Source organism: Malus domestica, chromosome 02 (genome assembly GCF_042453785.1).
Source record: "Malus domestica chromosome 02, GDT2T_hap1".
NCBI lineage: Eukaryota > Viridiplantae > Streptophyta > Magnoliopsida > Rosales > Rosaceae > Malus > Malus domestica.
The window spans coordinates 32877032-32896256 of NC_091662.1; the positions used below are offsets into that span (position 1 = coordinate 32877032).

Here is a 19225-nt window from a genome sequence, read left to right on the forward strand (position 1 = left end):
GTAAAAATATAGATTTATCACAACAGTATGGTTGTCATAAGAAAAATAAGCATAAGAAAATATAAAAAAAGAAATATAAGTCATATAAACCCTACAAACAGGATAAGAATTTCAGTATAAGACCTTCAAGAACATATAGGAAAAGAAAATATATTCCAAAATAATTTAGATTAAGAAGTGGCAGACCTTGGATTAGAAAATATAAAGCGTCAAAAGATAAGAGTAGTTGTAAATGTTATTCATGTGGAGAAGCTGGACATATTAGACCTAAATGTCCAAAATTTGGTAAACAGTCGAAAGAAAAAGTACATTTAATGGAGTTATTTAAGTTAGAAGAATATGAAGATATTCAATCAATATACAATTTAGATGATTTAAGTGATAATGAGAGTATTTATAGTATAGAGAGTATTAACATGATAGATTCAATAATGAGAGTATTTATAGTATAAAGAGTATTAACATGATAGATTCAGACTCGGAAGATTCAAGTAGCACAAATAGTGATCTAGAACAATATATGTGTGTACTCATAGAAGAACAGCATGAAGAAGAATATAAATACATTAATTTTAGGTTGGCCTGAAAAATGTCATAAGTGTAGTAAATTAGTTGCACATAAATACTATAATAAATATTCAATATTATGTGAAAAGAGTTATAGTAATAGGTTATTAGAAGTTAATTCAGTAGAATCAGCAGAATCACAAGAAAGTACTGAAATATTAGCATATATTGTTCATAGTATAGAAAAACCAAAAAATAGTTCTTTAATTACCATAAATTGTGAAATAGAATTAGCAAAAGAACATAAGATACAAACAACAACTATGATAGATACAGGGAGTACATAGAGTGTCATAAGAGAAGAGTTAGTACTAGAAAAAAATAGACAAAAATTAGCAAAACCAGTGAGAATAACACAATTTGATGAGAGACCAATTTACTTAACACATTGTATAAATAATGAGTTTATTAAAGTAGAAAAACAACAATTTAATTTACCATTAACATTTGTTTCACCAGTAAGATTATATCCATTCATTTTAGGTTTAAACTTTGTGAAAAGTTTACAAGGTTTTTTATTTATGAACCCTAACATAACATTTTTCAAAAGGCATTACAATAACTGACCAAAGTAATACTGTATAAGCATACAAAAGCATAAGTATAGAAGAGTTTAGTGGCTAAGATAGTTATCATTTAGAAAACTCAAGAGAAAATGATGAGCATAATAACGTAGAAGAGTTTGATGAAGACATATTTGAACATGAATATCCGATTTTAGAAGAAAGAAACCGTATAGAAATATTACAGTTAAGTAAACCAAGGAATTTAGAAGAATTATTACAATTAGCAGAATAAACTAGAATTATAGGAGAAGACCCACAGTTACATTGGAGTAAAAATAAAATACTAGCAAAATTAGATATAATTAACCAGATTTAACCATTAAGACGGCTGATATGCCTTGTAGTTTAATAGCTAAACAAGAGTTTGAGTAGCAAATAAAAGAGTTGTTAAATTTAAAAGTAATTAGACCCTCTAAGTCTAGACATAGATGACACACCCAGTCCCGAAGGAGGGCATGCTGGCCGTCACGTGAGAGTGACGTAACCATTTGCACAGTACGGAAGCTTTAAGATACAATTTATAAGTTGATACACCCGAAGGTGAGTCCTAATTTTGTCCAATCTGTCAAAACACCGTCGAATTCCTCGTAGTCACCACACCTTTGTGATTCCTGAACCTGGAGGGGCGCAAAACCAAAATTGAGTGGGTCAGTAAAACAATTCTTTTCCAAATCCAAACATTTCTCAAAACGTTGTAACCCCTCTCCGTAAAACCTGTATACTTTCCCAGAAATGTAAAATATAAATATACATATATATTCTCAATACTTCAATTCATTAACTCAACATTTTTTTCTTTATCAATCATGCCATGCCATGTCTAATTCAACAGTTAAGTATGGATGCATCAACAATAATCATATCAGGTGCAAGAAAGTAATCAACCGGAGGCCCTCTAATAGCCCTGTACGGTTGAACCTAGAGCTCAAAATCTATCACTCTCACTCTGCCGGAGTCACCTCTGTGACCTGTACGGCCTTCTGCACACAAGTTACGCTCTAGTGCTTTCTCATCAATCATCTGTGCACATAATCTAAGGTCACCCACCAGTCGAAATCTCACTAACACTCTTCGACTGGCCCGTCGCACCCACTCCGCGTGGACTGTGCGACCAGCATCTACTTGGATCCAAGGCGAGCGTGCGATGCGGTGAATACTATAAGCATTAAACCATGGTGCAGGATTTGAGCTCAATATACATCAACATCATCATAACAATAATAATACTCACCTGATACTCACCTGTGCGTCCACCGCACCATTTCATATATATGCATCATATCTCAATTCATATCATTTCATTCATATCATTTCATGCATGGCAATTCAATTTACATTTCCATATAATTCTATATACTTTTCGCATACTTCTATGCATGGCATTTCAACTAATATATCTCATATACTTTTATACATTTTCATTTAAAGCATAATTTCATGCATTTTCAATTTCTGGGAAAACGGCAAGTATATATGTATACGGAAAACAAAACTGCCCACTCACAGAATACATCGACGTGTCGAAGGTCCCTGAGCCTCCCTTAGCCATGCCCAACGTCCGTATAATCCTCGCCTATACGAGAAGTAAGCAATTAACATTATTTAACGCATAATCCCACTCTTAGCTAATAACTCCTCATATATTGCTCAAATTGGGTATATGAATATACCACTGTGACCTACACAACCTCAGGATCATCCCCATATTTTTAAAATAATTTTTGGAGGTCTCACGCGCCCCCACGCGCCAGACGTGGCACGGACCTACGCGCCCCCCACGCGCGGCCACGTGCCATGCACACTGACGGCACAGTAACGGTAGTTGGGGAATATTCCGTTAAATCCTAGCATATTCCGTTAAAACTGACGGAATATTCCCTGTCTTCTCCGGCGAGTCGCCGGTCGCCGGCGACTGTTCGCCGGTTTCTGGAAATTTTTCAAACTTGCTATTCTCCTTCGTTTTTCATCCATTTTTCACGTAATTTATACCGATTTGAAGCCCTAATCATAACCTATCACGATGGACTAATTTTAAGCTTCAAAAACAACGGGATCAAACTTTCCAAAAATATGAAAATTCGGCCTACCTTTGAACTAGGTGATCCCGACGTCCAATTCATGCCAACGAAGCACTCCGAGCTTCCTTGGGACTTCCTTAAGCTCCCTGTGAGCTTGGTTTCACCTAAAACAAAGCCAATTCGAAGTTCATGAACAGTGCAATATCACGGGGTCCTTGAAAACTAGGGTTTTTGAAATGAAACTCACCTGAATTTAGTACCCACGTGATCGTGAAGTCCTCAGGATTCCAATGGTGGTCTCAAACTTGACGTTGGTGGAAGTTTTAGGGTGTTTTTGAAGTTGGTCCGTGAGTTCGAAGGAGAGAGAGACAGAGAGAGTGAGAAATCGTGAAGGAGGAGAGAGAGAGAGTGACAAGGTACGGGAATTGGGGAAGGTTTTGAGGGATGTGGGGGTCCCCGTGTCCAACTCACTCTCAATTTCAAACTTTTAACATAGAAACCTAAGTAAAAGTCTTGGCTTAGGTTTCTAAAACCAATTAATATTCTAATTCACCAAAGTTTAAGAACCTTAAGTAAAAACAAGTGTCCAAATTACGCACTTTAGTCCCGTTTAGGGACATTTTCGTAACTTCACGTCCTCGGAATTAAAAATTCCGGGACGGGCTGCGACATAGATCAGCAGCATTTATTGTGAGAAAACATTCAGAATTAAAGAGAGGTAAGGCTAGAATAGTTTATAATTACAAGAGATTAAATGATAATACATATGAAGATAGTTATACGTTACCAAATAAGGATGAGCTTATAAATAAAATTCAAGAGAGCAAATATTTTATCAAATTTGATTGTAAATCGAGATTTTGGCAAATACGATTAGCAGAAGAATCAATTTAGTGGACAACTTTTACTTGTCCAGAAGGACATTTTGAGTGGCTAGTTATGCGATTTGGACTTTAAAATGCTCCTTCAATCTTTCAAAGAAAGATGGATCAAATTTTCAAAAAATATGATAATTTTTGTAGTGTTTATGTAGATGATATTTTAGTACATAGTAAAAATAAAATGAACATAGGAAGCATTAAGAGATAGTATTACAAGAATTTATCAATAATGGAATTGTGATTAGCAAAAATAAAATAGCATTAGAAAAGCAAGATATAGAATTATTAGGAATGTATATCAAGTCAGGTACAATACAATTACAAGATCATATAGCTAAAAAAGTGTTAGAATTTCCAGACAAATTAGAAGATAAGAAACAGTTACAAGCATTTTTAGGATTATTAAATTATGTAAGAAATTTTATCTCTAATTTAGGAAGAAAGATAGCAGTATTACATAGTAAAACTAGCAAAACAGGACAAAAATATTTTAATAGTGAAGATATTAAATTAGTTCAAAATATAAAAGAAGAAATTACTAAACTTAAGCCATTAACATTACCATTAGATGATAGTTACAAGATAGTTGAAACAGATACTTCATCATTAGGATGGGCATGTATACTATACCAGAAAAAGTATAAGGAGTCTCCAAAGTCTGACGAACAAGTTTGTAGATATTCATCAAGAAAATTTAGTGATGTACAGTCAAGATTACCATCAACAGATTTAGAAATTTTAGGAATAATTAACTCACTTGAAGCATTCTCTTTATTTTTACATAATGAAGTATTTACAATTAGAACAGATTGTCAAAATATAGTTTCTCATTATAATAAGATACATGCTAATAAACAGGCAGCCCGAAGATGTGTTAATTTTGTTGATTCAATTACAGGAAATGGTTTTAAACCAATTTTTGAACACATAAAAGGTAATGACAATACATTAGTTGATATCTTATTAAGATTAATTTGTTGAACATGTATGGAATATCGTGGACCATCATCCTTAAATAGCACAAGACCACAAGCCAGAAGAGCACCTTTCAGTAGCATAATGATGCACCATCAACCTCAACCATTTAGTAGATTCCAAAATAGCATAAGCAGACCAACATCACCACGAGTACCTACCAATATTGTTGAAGGAATCAGAAATCCAACTCTGAGACATAGGTCAAGAACATCAGGGTTTTCTGATAGGCAACATGTTCTCTTAGATAATTTTTGGAATATCCAAATCAAACAGCCAAGTATGAGGTTAGGTCATGAAAAATTAATTAGAGCCTTGGAACAAGAGTTTAATAGTTTTAATTTTAATTTCCATCAAAGCCAACATCATATTCATTCTCTTGAGCACAACCTTCAAGTCCTCTCTAGGGACCATGAGTCATTACTTGGTAAGTTTACCAAAATGAACCAAGAACTCCAATATCTTAGAATGCAACAAAAGGTGACACTTTGAAAAGAGAATTAAAAATAGGTTTAGAAATTGATCAACATAAGAATAAAGGAAAATTAAACCCATAGAACAAGAGGCTAATGAGCCTATAGAAGAAATTAAGATTGAGCTCTTAGAAGAAAACATTGAAATGGAGCAACATCAAAATAATGAGCAACATCAGATTCTGAGTGACAAAGAAAAACAAGAAAAATATGAAAGTTTTCTTAGGAATATATCTTCAGACTTAATATTAGATGATATTTTATTAGAAGAAATTTCAAAAGCAAAATTAAGAATAATGCCACCAGATATGAAAAATGAGATCCTGAGCAGAGTATCACAGTCCATGAATGAGTTACAATTACAATTACAATGTGCTTTGTATCAGTCCATCTTTGATCCAAAACCAGGGATGAATATTATTACAAAGATGTATCCACCATGCCTTTGTGATAGTACAGAGAATTATATTTGTAAACTAGAGGTTATCATAGCTGTAGCCAAGATTAACATGAGAGATTTTAGACTATAGCATTTTAGTTATGAGCATTAGAAAAAAACATAATGTGGTAGAAGTTACCCTTGCCTTACTATTAGAGTTTGGTTATCTTGATAAAATTTTCATTAACCATATTTCCCAACTAGAATCATTTCCTGAAAAACTTGTAAAAGTAGCAGAAGATTATCTAGAAAAGTGGAAAGAAATTTGCATAAGTTTTATCAGTTGTCCTCCAGATTGGTATGCACATATGCATAAGGAGAAAGCTAGGCATATAGCCATGATTAATGAAGAGTCCTTTAGACCATCCCCTGTCTCCTCACATAAGTGGACTCCTTCATACAAAGATATTTTGAAATTTAGAGGGATCCAAATGGTTGCCTTGGATGAGTTTAAAGATTTTAGGTATGATATGGTATTAGTAGCAGAAGAAGAAGAAATATATATTTACAGCAAGACAATGATCAGTTATCAGCTCTATTGAAAGTCTCAAAATTTCAAAGAAGAAACAGCAGAAATGTACTATAAGGTGAAAGAAGATAGAGAGAGATGCAGAGCTAGTAGAAATTGATGAACAGTACTGGAACAATTTGACAGAAGAAGAACTGCATAACATCGACAACATGATGGAAGCATGAAGAGCTGGCAACAAATTAGCATAAGTTGAATAGCATCATGTAAAATAATGTATTTCCAGACAGAAATGTCAACATCATTGGGGACCCTCCTGTAATAATGGAATAATGGCATAAGAGTAAATAAAAAAAAGAGCTTGACCCATTATAGACTTTTCATACACAAAATGTCATTTTGATTAAGAATGAATAGTGCCAGACCCTTTTCGTTAAAACTCCTAGAAGTTTTTTTCAAAATTTTAGGACCCCCAATGTTGGAATCCTGGATCCGCCACTGCCTGAATGTAACTATTCAGATATGTGATTATGCAAACTCAAACAATACTAAGAAAATAAACTACATCCACTCCTCAAGTAAAATTTAGCATATTGTCTTAACCAAATGACCAAATAAAATATATGTCACTTTGACATTTATAAGTACTTTTAATTTTTTAACTCGAGGGGCTCAATTTTTACCTTTATATTGGTTATCCGTACTCGCATGTTTCAACCCATATTTAAAAATAGACATGATATTCACCAAGTAGGGGTGCAACTTGAGTCGGTTGAGTAGTCAATCCAACCCTAACCCGACCTTTACAATTTGGATTTGGGTTGGGTTCGGGTGCATGCGAGTTTAGTGGGGTTTAAATTTTAATTAAGTTCGGGCTTATTCAAGTTCGGTTCCGGTTCGCACAAATTTATCGAGTTTAATCTTATAACACCTTATTTGATTTTTCAAATTTTGAACCAAACAACATCAATATTAGTTAAATTTTCCTTCACACATCACCATCCACACAAAAGTTAAAGCAAACAACTTGGAAACTACTTCCAATGTTTCAACCATGCAAAGTTGCAATTAATTTACAAGACATATACCAAAGCTTCAACCAAAAGAAATGTAAGAGTAAAGCCAACAATAACTTCAAGTATAGTCATTCCTATACTTATACATAACTTATATATGTAAAATGAAGTGAGATGGGTAATATGTGCATGAGAGAATTCGGGCTCAAATTCAGTTTGGGTTTGGGTTAACATAGGCGGGCAAGGCATCAACCTAACTCAACCCAATAAATGATCGGGTTGAGTTTAAGTTGGGTTTAGGGGGGTTTTTTTCTTTCATTCTAAACCACCCGATCGGTTATGAAATCGGGTTGGGCATGGATGAATTTAGGTTGACCCAACTCAAATTGCACCTCATCACCAAGTAGAGAAATTCTACATTATCTTTTAAATTTGTATAGGTGCCTTTTATTTTAATAAAGTTTACTATAACTGTCAAAGTTTATCATCCAACATTACCTAATGATGATGAGGTTATCGAATGATATTGGTATTAAACTCCCAACATTGGTGTTACACCATAAAGTGTTAGTGTTGGATGTATGACCTAAAAGTCAATAATGAGATGATAATTTTAGAAGAATTAATCTAAAAATGTTAAGTTAAGGAGACCTTCTTTTCGCATGTATTTATCCTAAACTTTTCCCATCAAGGGATTATTAGGTGGATATTAATAATTCAGTAGATAAGTACATACTAAGTACGCTCAATTGGGAGGATGGTTTGTCTCAAACCATTTGTTTAGTTGACAGCAAGACATGATCAAACAAGAGTTATTGCATAAATTTTTATCTACATATCAAGAAAGAAACTCAATAGTTGGAATAATGCAGAACAAGCCGTAAGACTTAAGAGATCAAGATTGTCTTAGAGCAAGTCCACCCCTAAGGACTTTGTGCCAGCACCCAGCCCATTTATCCACTTCAGTGAACAGTAACAGACTCCAATGAACAGTAATAGGCCAATGCATCTCCACCCCTAAAAAAATGCGCTGGCACCCAGTGAAAAAATGCGCTGGCACAAACGATCTCCACCCCTACAAAATGCACTGGCACCCAGCCCATTTAAAATATTTTTAAAATTTTTCTAAAAGAATAAAAAAATAAAAGAGTTTTAATTTCGGATAGGATTTTTAACCAATCTCGTCATGCCACGTGTCATTATCTGAACGTACTATTTTGTGAATAGATTTTCGCTAAGATTTTCAACCAATCCTGACATGCCACGTGTCACTTCCATTTTACAATAATTTAGCCAAGATTTCAATAAGATTTTCAACCAATCACGCCATGCCACATGTCATTATCCGAACGTACTATTTTGTGGATAGATTTTCGATAATATTTTCGACCAATCCCGACATGCCACGTGTCACTTCCGGTTTACAATAATTTAGCCAAGCTTTCGATAAGATTTTCAACCAATCACATAGTGCCACGTGGCATTGTCCATAACCTCATCCTTTCTTTTTTTGTCCATATAAACCCTACATCCCTACATCCATCCTCACACCAAGCTTAATCCTTCTTTTTAGCTTAGAATCCTTATTCATCGTTTTCAAATCTTGAGTTCTTATTACAATGTCTTCTTCAAGAAAATTGTATAAACAGTTGCAGGAGCAACAGAAAAGGTTGTTAGCACAACAGGCAGAATTGGCCAATCTCGAGGAAGGTGGAGGTGAAGATGAGGCTTTCTTCATGGAGGAGGATGAGGATGATCACCATAGAAGGCAGAATGCCTCATATTCCCGCCGTGTCATGGAAGCCGTGGGTCAGATAGCCAAACCAAGACGTGTTGTAAACCTAGATAGAAAAAGGGAAAAACGAGGTAAAGATCTATTGGAAGATTATTTTATTCCCAATAGCATATTCCGTGATCATATTTTTAGACGTCGTTTTAGAATGCAACAAAATTTGTTCGACAAAATCATGAGTGATATTTGCAACCATGATCCATACTTTGTGCAAAAAGAGGATTCTTTTCATGTTCTACGTCTTATTCCCTAGCAAAAAATTACGGCATCCTTGCGAATGCTTGCATATGGAGCATCTGCAGATCAAGTGGATGAGATCGCGAGGATGGGAAAAACAACTATTCTGGAGTCCCTGATGCGGTTTTGCTCTGCAATTGAAGCCCTCTACACCAATGAGTACCTCCGGACACCCACGCCAAGGGACATGCGAAGGCTTCTGAGGAAGGGTGAGATGCGAGGCTTCCCTGGCATGATTGGAAGCATCGACTGCATGCACTGGACTTGGAAAAACTGTCCAAGTGCGTGGCAAGGAGCATATGGCGACAGAAAATGAGCTAAAAGCATCATTTTGGAAGCGGTGGCTTCATTTGATACATGGATTTGGCATGCTTTTTTTGGTGTTCCAAGAGCTCAGAATGACCTAAATGTCCTTGCCCAATCCCCAGTTTTCGACGAACTGCTGCAAGGAAAATCGTCGAGATGCACATATTGGGTTAATGGTATCCAATACGAGGGATCATACTACCTTGCAGATGGCATTTACCCAAGGTGGTCAACATTTGTCAAAACAGTGCCACATCCACAAACTGAAAAGGAAAAACACTTCGCAAAATGTCAAGAAAGGTGTAGGAAGGATGTCGAGCGTTGTTTTGGTATCCTGCAAGCTCATTGGGCGATTATCAGGGCTGTAGCTAGAATGTTTGATGTCGAGGCTCTTCGATCCATCATGATGACGTGTATTATTCTCCACAACATGATTGTTGAAGATGAGTATGATTATGATGCCGTTGATGAATATGAGCCCGATCCGATGAACAACTCAAGAACACGTATCTATTGTGCTTATGACTGGACCGAAGATCCAGTGCAATACGAGTCGTTGGAATGCAATGGACGTTACAATGAATTGATCGTTCAACGGTACACTGATGTGCAAGAGCCATATTGGCACGTAACCCGCCATAATGACTTGATTGAGCACCAGTGGGGATTGCATGAAGACGAAGATAATTAAAATGAGGCTTGTGGTTGAAGAATAAATTGTATTTTTTCTAAGTTTATGTAATTCTATGTAGTGTGTTTTGTTTTTAAGTTTATTTGGTGAGTTTATGTAATCTGATTTGGTGAGTTTATGTAATCTTATTTCATGTGTTTAAATAAAGTACAAAAATAAATAAATAATTACATTAAAATTGCATAATAAATTAAATAAAAATAAATAAAGTTTTAAAAATAAATAAGAAATAGCATAAAAATTACATAAGAAATTAAATAAAGTTCAAACCTAAAAAAAAGAAAAAACATAAAAATTACATAAGAAATTAAATAAAGTTCAAAAGAAAAAAAATAGAAAAAACATAAAAATTACATAAGAAATTAAATAAAGTTCAAAAGAAAAAAGAAAGAAAAAACATAAAAATTACATAAGAAATTAAATAAAATTCTAAAAAAATAAGAAATTACATAAAAATTATACAAAGTCTCTCGAGTTAGGATATGTGGTGCTAGGATCTTGGTTGCCATGATTTGTGTAGCTAGAACCCCCTTGACTTATTTCCGCATCTCTTGCACTCCTCATTCGCATGACATCTCTTTTTTCCGATGTCCAAAAATATTTAGAATTCGGAGACAGTCCTACTAGAGACTTGCTCATAGTGTCACGATCTGCTTGAGCCATCCTTTCTTCTCTAAGCAATTCATTTTCTCGATGAAGTGCTTCTCTAACCAGCTCGTTCTCTCGATTAACTATTTCTTTGTCTCTCAGCCGCCGCATCATGGGCCTCAGTAGCTGCTAATATTGCTGCCATAGCAGCAACTTTTTCCTCATCTCTAGCCTTTTCCCGTGCCATGTTCAGTTCACCTTGGCGAGCAAGTTCCTCCATATATTTAGTGTAGTCATTTTTGGAAGAACTACCTTTTTTCTTTGATGCCTTTTTACCTTGAGGCCTGAGGGACTGACGATCGGTTGGGTCTCGGGCACTTGTTCAGGCGTCCCTTCCGTGTCTTGAAATGTGTCGGCTTCTTGTTCGGCCATGTCTGGTTCTGGAGAACTATGTAGACCCATACCGTGCATGACAACTTCTGGACCGGTTGCCACAATTTTGTATTTAGGGTAATCTTTGACAATTTGCCAACATTCCCATATGGTGAATGATTTGTTCTGGTTCTTTGAGTTGTAGAATGCTTGAGCTTGTAGTGTCTATAAAAATGTGGGATAAGATAGTGTTAAAAACTGCAGGTGTAACACAAATAAATAAATTCAAAATATTGATACGGGTGGAATGCATATAAATTACATAAAAATGACATAAGAAATTAAATAAAAATTACATAAGAAATTAAATAAATTAAAATATTGATACGGGTGGAATGCATATAAATTACATAAAAATGACATAAGAAATTAAATAAAAATTACATAAGAAATTAAATAAATTAAAATTTTGATGCGGGTGGAATGCATATAAAAATGACATAAGAAATAACATAAAAATTACATACGAAATTAAATAAATCAAAATATTGATGTGGGTGGAATGCGTATAAATAAATAAAAAAATTGTCACCTGATCCGCTAAACTTGTTCCACTACGGAGGTTACCGGAAGCATGAGAGATGACATTTTTCCAACAAGTAAATGATGCGTTGAGTTTTTTCCAACGACCTTGAAGAGCTTGACTAGTTCTGACGTCTTTTCCATGTACATCGCGAAACAACCTCCCTACTTGAGGACACATCTAGGGATTTAATCCCATTATTATCACATCAAGTTCAGAGCCTCATAGCAACGCATACAACAGTTAACACAAATCAAATTGTAGTGCTTACCATAATCAATGGTACAAGTAGAAGAGAAATCACCCTACTTCGGAGATGAATAGCCTCACTACCAAGCCCACTTGTCCCTCAACGGCTGCCTTGTAATCACTATGTCCTGAGGGGTTGAAAAACAAAGTATGAGTTGGCTCATAATTATTTATCTAGTTAAAACATTTCGAATATACTAACCTCCATTTTGAAAACATATATAGTTTAAAACTACATACTAGTATATACTGTATATACTATAATACATGGTTAAAACAAGTCACATTCCAAATCAATCCAATCATATCAAACCAATAAAAACACATCAAATCATCAAAGGTCATACCTGCAACAAATCTCAAATCTAGCATTTACTAGTATAGTATGACAAGCACGTGAAATGGTATCTACCTGAGCAATAACTAGCATCTACTAGCTCATTTAGCCTCTACTAGAAATATTGACACCTACAAATAATCTTACGGCCATGGACAACTATCGAATATGCATGATGACTATACAGTGAAATAAATCACCAAAACAATTAAATCAACTAAGTGGTCATCTAATCAATTTCCATTCAAGACTCATCAAAGACTATTTCAAAAAGATTCAACTTATCAAAAACAGTTTAATTGAAAACTCAGCTTTTTAGGGGATCCACTCACAGGTATTATGAGCGTGATTCCTCAATAGGCACCTGCCTATGTCCGAGTTAACTGAACGTGTACCTGTGAATGTATTATTTAGCTTTAATAAACACATTCTAACATTTCTCTAATTTCACCTAAAAGTGCTATTTGGACATTGAATTATCACAATGGAGTGCACCACGCGATTCAAGCGTTGAATAATCTAAGGTTAGGTCTCGGGTCTTGCACATGCCACCACTGGCTGCTATGCCCCAATTGGTCACTGGTGGACGCGCCACCTTCATCGCCGGCAAACGCACCATCCTACTCATCGAAGTTGTTTGGAGAGTAGACACCATAGTCGCCGCCGTTGAAGCCATGCGTCGGGCGTCGAGAAACTCATATGAAAGTGACGGAATATACCTTTGTCCAGTGAAAGATTTTGTTATCTTTGAAGGACCTTAATGGTGACCTCTGTTGACCGCCGTCTGCCGTCGTTGTTCTTGAAAGTGGTCACTCACAAATGTTTGCTTCTCGTTGTTGCTGTCCGACATTAGTCCTTGCATCAACTTGACATCCAAAATGCCTTCCTCCAGAAAGATTTGGATGAAGAGGTCTATAAGTTGCCTCCTATTGGCCTTGGTCGACAGGGGGGCGAAAAATGGTTTCTCAACTTCGAAAGTTGCTATATGGTTTAATACAAGCATCGAGTAACTGGTTCTCCAAATTCTCCATAGCCATCAAAAGAGCCGAAATCCAACAGTCCAAGGCGAACTATTCCTTGTTTACCAAGGTACGAGGCAATTATTTTACAACAGTGTTGCTTTATGTTGACAATATGATTATCACATGAAACGACAACACTGCCATTGATGAGTTTAAAAGCTTATTGCACAACAATTTTCGGATCAAGGACTTAAGGCATATCAAGTATTTTCTTGGGGTTGAAGTTGCCCGTTCGAAACAAGGTATTGCTGTTTCCCAGGGTAAATATACTCTAGATATACTTGAGGATGCAAGTATGATTAAGGCAAAACCAACTAATTTCCCAATGCAGCAACATTTGAGGTTTACACCTTCAGACGGTGACCCGGAAATTCTAAATTTCTATGTTTATGAATTCAAACAAGGGAATTAGTGCATATTAGTTTATTTACATGGAATTTAAACTTGTGAATTGAGGTCATTCCAAGTTTTTTTTCCACCCGGAAATTCTAAATTTCTATGTTTATGAATTCAAACAAGGGAATTAGTGCATGTTAGTTTATTTACATGGAATTCAAACAAGGGAATTAGTGCACGTTAGTTTATTTACATGGAATTTAAACTTGGGAATTGAGGTCCCAAATTCCAAGTTTTTTTTCCACCCGGAAATTCTAAATTTCTATGTTTATGAATTCAAACAAGGGAACTAGTGCATGTTAGTTTATAAATTCTGACTTTTATCCAAATTTCAAGTTTATTTCCCTCATTTCAAAGGAGACCAATAGAATAGTTCACGTCTCTCTTATCTCATCCACCACCATCTTCGTCTTGCAAATGTGTCAAAAGTTAGAGGGCTCCTAACTTGGAACCTAGGAGAACACATACAAGGAATATCAAGAACAAGGAGCTTGGAGCTTGGAGCTTGGAGCGCGAACGAGGGCTCAGAAAGCACGCTACAAAGGGAACCTTCGAAACCTTCTCTCTGTGTTGGTTTCAAGCATGCATGTAAGAAAATTAAAATGTTTCGACGATTGATCAATCTTCAACCTTAGAAACCAAAGGAATGATATACATCAATTCATGCACTTTGAGATAAAAAGTCTTCTATTAATTGTTAATCCATTCTATATAAATTAAAATGTTTGAACTTGTTAGCCTATGCTTCATTTGGTGATTCCCATTTTAAGCAAATTTATTGATTCACCTCTGCTTGTAAGAAAATTTAAGCTACAAATAAGTATGTCGAGTCGTCGACTGGAAAATATATTTGCCACAACGCATTGTTTCTTCTTAACGTTGTGGGGATACCCAAATGTGCTGGGTAGACGTTTTAGCTTTTCACATTCGTTCACTCCCCATTGTACATATACATTACCATATTGCAATTAGAGAGCACAAGGAATCTAAAATTAAGTACTTGGCACATTACATTGTCAGGTTTCGAAAATGTCAAGAACGTAAAGAAGACCCCAAGAGCATTCACAGATGCTATGCTCTTCTATCCACTGCAAAATTCTCATCCGTGTCGCTATCACTTGATGACTCATCGTGACTAGGCTCCTTCTTTACGACATCCGAAACTTTTCTGCACTTGGCAGCACCGGCAGCCTTCAGTTCCATTTTCTTCTTTTTCAACAATTCCACTCTTTCCCTATATGCACTGGGAAACAAAAGGAGAACGAAGAAGGTAAACACTAACAACAAAGACAATTGGGTTGCAAAAAAGAAAAGAATGTTCGGAAAGATAGCACTTTATTGCTGCACTACCTTTGCTTCACTGATTCAGCCTCTTTTATCGTCTCAGCAGCATCAATCTGCAGTACAATTGCAACAACAAAAGAATATATGAGTACGCGCAAGTCAGCATCACTCTCAAGCACAATTGCAATAAACCCTCACCTCTTTTTCTTCCATACGATTATCGACCTCCTTCAAGTCCTCTTGTATTAACTTCTCAAATTCTCCGTACTCATCTTGGCCATATAGTAATTACAAACTCAAGATCACAATGCTTTCATATTAAATCAATCAGCAGTTTTCATACTTAACTAGTCCACACTTCAACTTGAGCCCGTGGCAGCATAAACCATGAGCACTATAAAAATAAAGAGTAGCGAAGAAAACACAGGAAAATCCAGAGACAATAAGGGAGGGACGACTATCATTGGGTCAACGGAAAACCATGTGTGGAAACCACTGACGTGGAGAATTCAAGGGTAACCCCTCTTATTTTTTAAGTAATCATAATAATTATGGCTTCTTGCACAGTACAACTCAACACCTTGACCACCAGCAAAGGATTGCTTCCTCTTTGCACATGTCCAAACCACCGTAACCGATTTTCTCTCATCTTTCCTTCAATTTCGGGTAAAGTAGGAGTAGCTGAAATTGAATGAAAGATGAGAGAAAATCGGTTACGGTGGTTTGGACATGTGCAAAGAAGGCCTACTGACGCTCCGATTAGAAGATGCGACTATGGGACAGAGGTTCAGGGTCGAAGGGGTAGAGGAAGACCTAGGAAAACTTTGGAAGAGACTCTAAGAAAATACTTAGAGTACTTGGATCTAACAAAGGACATGACATAGGACCGAGCACAATGGCGTTCTAAGATTCATATAGCCGATCCCACTCAGTGACTTGGATTTTCCAAGTCTCCAACCGAGAAGTTTTCCTCACTCGAAAAATTAAGGGAACACTACCCCAACCTACATGCTCCACTCAGAAAGCTTCAACATACAAGCTTCAACAAAAGAAAATTCAAAGAACTTAGCGAAGAAGGCTTTGGTGTATTTAACGCAATACGTTGAAATGAAGGAAAACTTATTTATTGATATCCCCGATAAGCTACAAATATGTACATATACATGAGTCAAAATAAACAAACAAGATGGAGCCTTCACAAAGGTTGCTTATGAGAAGTCTCAGCAGTCGGTAGAGCCCCAGAAAGAGAAGGCATCGGAGGGGGATCATTCGGAGCCTCAGTACTGGACAGAACCTTAGAAGGAGGAGGCATCAGAGGTTGATCATTTGGAGCTTCATTACGCGGTACAGCCCCAGAAGACGAAGGCAATAAATGCCTTTGGAACAAACCCACAAATCTCTGATGATCAAGTAAAACCTGACCATCAGTTTCCTTCATCTGGTCAAGCTTCCTCTTCATGTTTGTAGCATAGTCATGTGCGAGCCGGTGCAACTGTTTATTCTCATGCTTGAGCCCTCTAATCTCCTGTTTGAGACTCATCACTTCGGCCGCCAATGATTCAACTTGGCGGGTTCGAGCAAATAGGCGTTGGGCCATATTAGACACATAACCTGCACACTGAACACTGAGAGCCAGTGAATCCTTGACAGCTAACTCATCAGACCGTTTGGAAAGTAGTATGTTATCTTTGGGAGTGAGAAGGTTCCTGACCACCACCGCAGCGGTCATATCATTCTTCATCACGGAATCCCCAACGGTAAGAGGACCAGTAGGGGAGACGAAGGATGGGCGCCATATGTTGTCTGGAGAAGGCGGGGCTGCCTCTTCAACAAGGTTCAAGTCAAAACGACGGTCGGAGGGGCCAGACATTTTCAAAGGTATTGAAGAGAGAAGAGGTCGGACAAATCAAGATCTTAGAAGTGCAAGAATGAAGCTTCTACTGGTGGAGATTCAAGTGTGCTTTGGAACTTAATGCCAGCCCCTATAAAAAGCTGCACTCGACGGAGCTTCAGACATCGAAGAGGCGCCTGCTCAGAAATCGAAGAGGCGTTTGCTTTCTCAAAAGCTGGGCTGCTTAGAGACCACGAGGGTTGATCTCATAAATCGAAGAGGTGTTTGCTTTCTCAAAAGTTGGGCTGCTCAAAGACCACGAAAGCTGATCTCAGAAATCAAAGAGGCACTCGCTTCCTCAAAAGCTGGGCTCCTCAGAGACCACGAGGGCCGATCTCAGAAATCGAAGAGGCACCTACTTTTCCAGCCTTGTCAGCACCTGTCACACGCACACTCAACTTTGCGGAAATTATGGGTATTCTGTCGAAGACTTCTGGGGAAGTAGAAAACACATGAATCTTACTGTCCAATCACCCACTTCCTACACGCAGCAATAGCTCATGGGTACCACAGATAACTTTGCCAAAGTTCTCTGCCAAAGTTGAGCACGTGAAGCTTGCAGCTCCCACTACATCGCTCTGACCAAGAAGGGTAAAAGAATAGCAAAGAAACAGCACTAACAAAGTTTAGACCCATAAATTTTGAAGGTCTAGCTACCATATTATTACCCACAAGGGTAAAGGAACAGTACCACTATTGGATAATTGGAAAGTCCCTGTGTGTCAACCTCTGTGCCTCGTGGCAAGGTAGACTAGCAAACATGCCCAACCTTTACTCACATTCGAGAAAACACTCCCAATAAGATTGCTTGCTCCAAAATCGAAGAGGCACCGTCCTCCGAATCTCGAGAGCCAGACTCCCAACATGACTACTTTCTCAAAAATCGAAGAGAGCTTAAAAGAACAGTACCATTGCTGGATAATTGGAAAGTCCCTGTGTGTCAACCTCTGTGCTTCATGGCAAGGTAGACTAGCAAACATGCCCAACCTTTACTCACATTCGAGAAAACACTCCCAACAAGATTGCTTGCTCCAAAATCGAAGAGGCACCGCCCTCCGAATCTCGAGAGCCAGACTCCCAACATGATTACTTTCTCAAAAATCGAAGAGACACTGCTCATCGAATCTCGAGAGCCAGACCCCCAGCATGATTGCTTTCTCAAAAATCGAAGAGGCATCGTTCTCCGAATCAATCGAAGAGGCGCTCGCTTTCTCAAAAGCTGGGCTGTTCAGAGACCACGAGGGCCGATCTCAGAAATCGAAGAGGCACATTCTTTTCTAGCTTTGTCAGCACCTGTCACACGCACACTTAGCTTTGCGAAAATTATGGGCATTCTGTCGAAGACTTCTGGTGAAGTAGAAAGCACATGAATCTTACTGTTCAATCACCCACTTCCCACACGGAACAATAGCTCATGGGTACCACAGATAACTTTGTCAAAGTCTCTGCCAAAGTTGAGCATGTGAAGCTTGCAGCTCCCACTACATCCCTCTGACCAAGAAAGGTAAAAGAATAGCAAAGAAACAGCACTAACAAAGTTTAGACACATAAATTTTGAAGGTCTAGCTACCATATTATTACCCACAAGGGTAAAGGAACAGTACCACTGCTGGATAATTGGAAAGTCCCTGTGTGTCAACCTCCGTGCTTCGTGGCAAGGTAGACTAGCAAACATGCCCAACCTTTACTCACATCCGAGAAAACACTCCCAACAAGATTGCTTACTCCAAAATCGAAGAGGCACCGCCTTCCGAATCTCGAGAGCCAGACTCCCAACATGATTACTTTCTCAAAAAATCGAAGAGACACTGCTTCCCGAATCTCGAGAGCCAGACCCCCACCATGATTGCTTTCTCAAAAATCGAAGAAGCATCGTTCTCCGAATCTCGAGAGCCAGATACCACATACCACTTTTTCAAAGTGCTCTGACAGAGTTAAAACATGTGAAGCTGGCAGCTCCCACTACCGTGCTATGACCAAGCAGGGTAAAGGAATAGCATTACTACTTGTTGTTAGGGAGACTCCTATATATGTCAACCTCCATCCCCAACGGACAGGCAGACCTGCAAAAAT

At 37.4% G+C, this 19225-nt stretch overlaps 2 protein-coding genes across 2 annotated transcripts; one reads left to right on the plus strand and one right to left on the minus strand.

The window, feature by feature from the left end:
- The first annotated feature begins 9023 nt into the window (after nucleotides 1-9023).
- LOC139191924 (uncharacterized) lies at nucleotides 9024-10430 on the plus strand. Its single transcript, XM_070812953.1, has 2 exons — nucleotides 9024-9270; nucleotides 9862-10430. The coding sequence occupies exons 1-2, from the start codon at nucleotides 9024-9026 to the stop codon at nucleotides 10428-10430; spliced, it is 816 nt and encodes a 271-aa protein (XP_070669054.1).
- A 4515-nt stretch (nucleotides 10431-14945) lies between these two features.
- On the minus strand, nucleotides 14946-15565 carry LOC139193943 (protein ABA AND ROS SENSITIVE 1-like). Its single transcript, XM_070817824.1, has 3 exons — nucleotides 15460-15565; nucleotides 15328-15374; nucleotides 14946-15220 (listed from the first exon to the last, which is right to left on the minus strand). Exons 1-3 carry the CDS (start codon nucleotides 15472-15474, stop codon nucleotides 15049-15051), a joined length of 234 nt encoding a protein of 77 aa, XP_070673925.1. The 5' UTR covers nucleotides 15475-15565; the 3' UTR covers nucleotides 14946-15048.
- Between the last annotated feature and the right edge of the window lie 3660 nt (nucleotides 15566-19225).

Excerpts from the sequence above, each read along its gene's own strand:
- LOC139193943 (XM_070817824.1), bottom strand. Across the intron at positions 15,221-15,327 it reads GCTGAATCAGTGAAGCAAAG|TGCATATAGGGAAAGAGTGG; the intron begins GTAGTGCAGCAA and ends TTTGTTTCCCAG.
- LOC139191924 (XM_070812953.1), top strand. The coding sequence starts at position 9,024 with ATGTCTTCTTCAAGAAAATTGTATAAACAGTTGCAGGAGCAACAGAAA. Across the intron at positions 9,271-9,861 it reads TAGAAAAAGGGAAAAACGAG|TTTTCGACGAACTGCTGCAA; the intron begins GTAAAGATCTAT and ends CCCAATCCCCAG.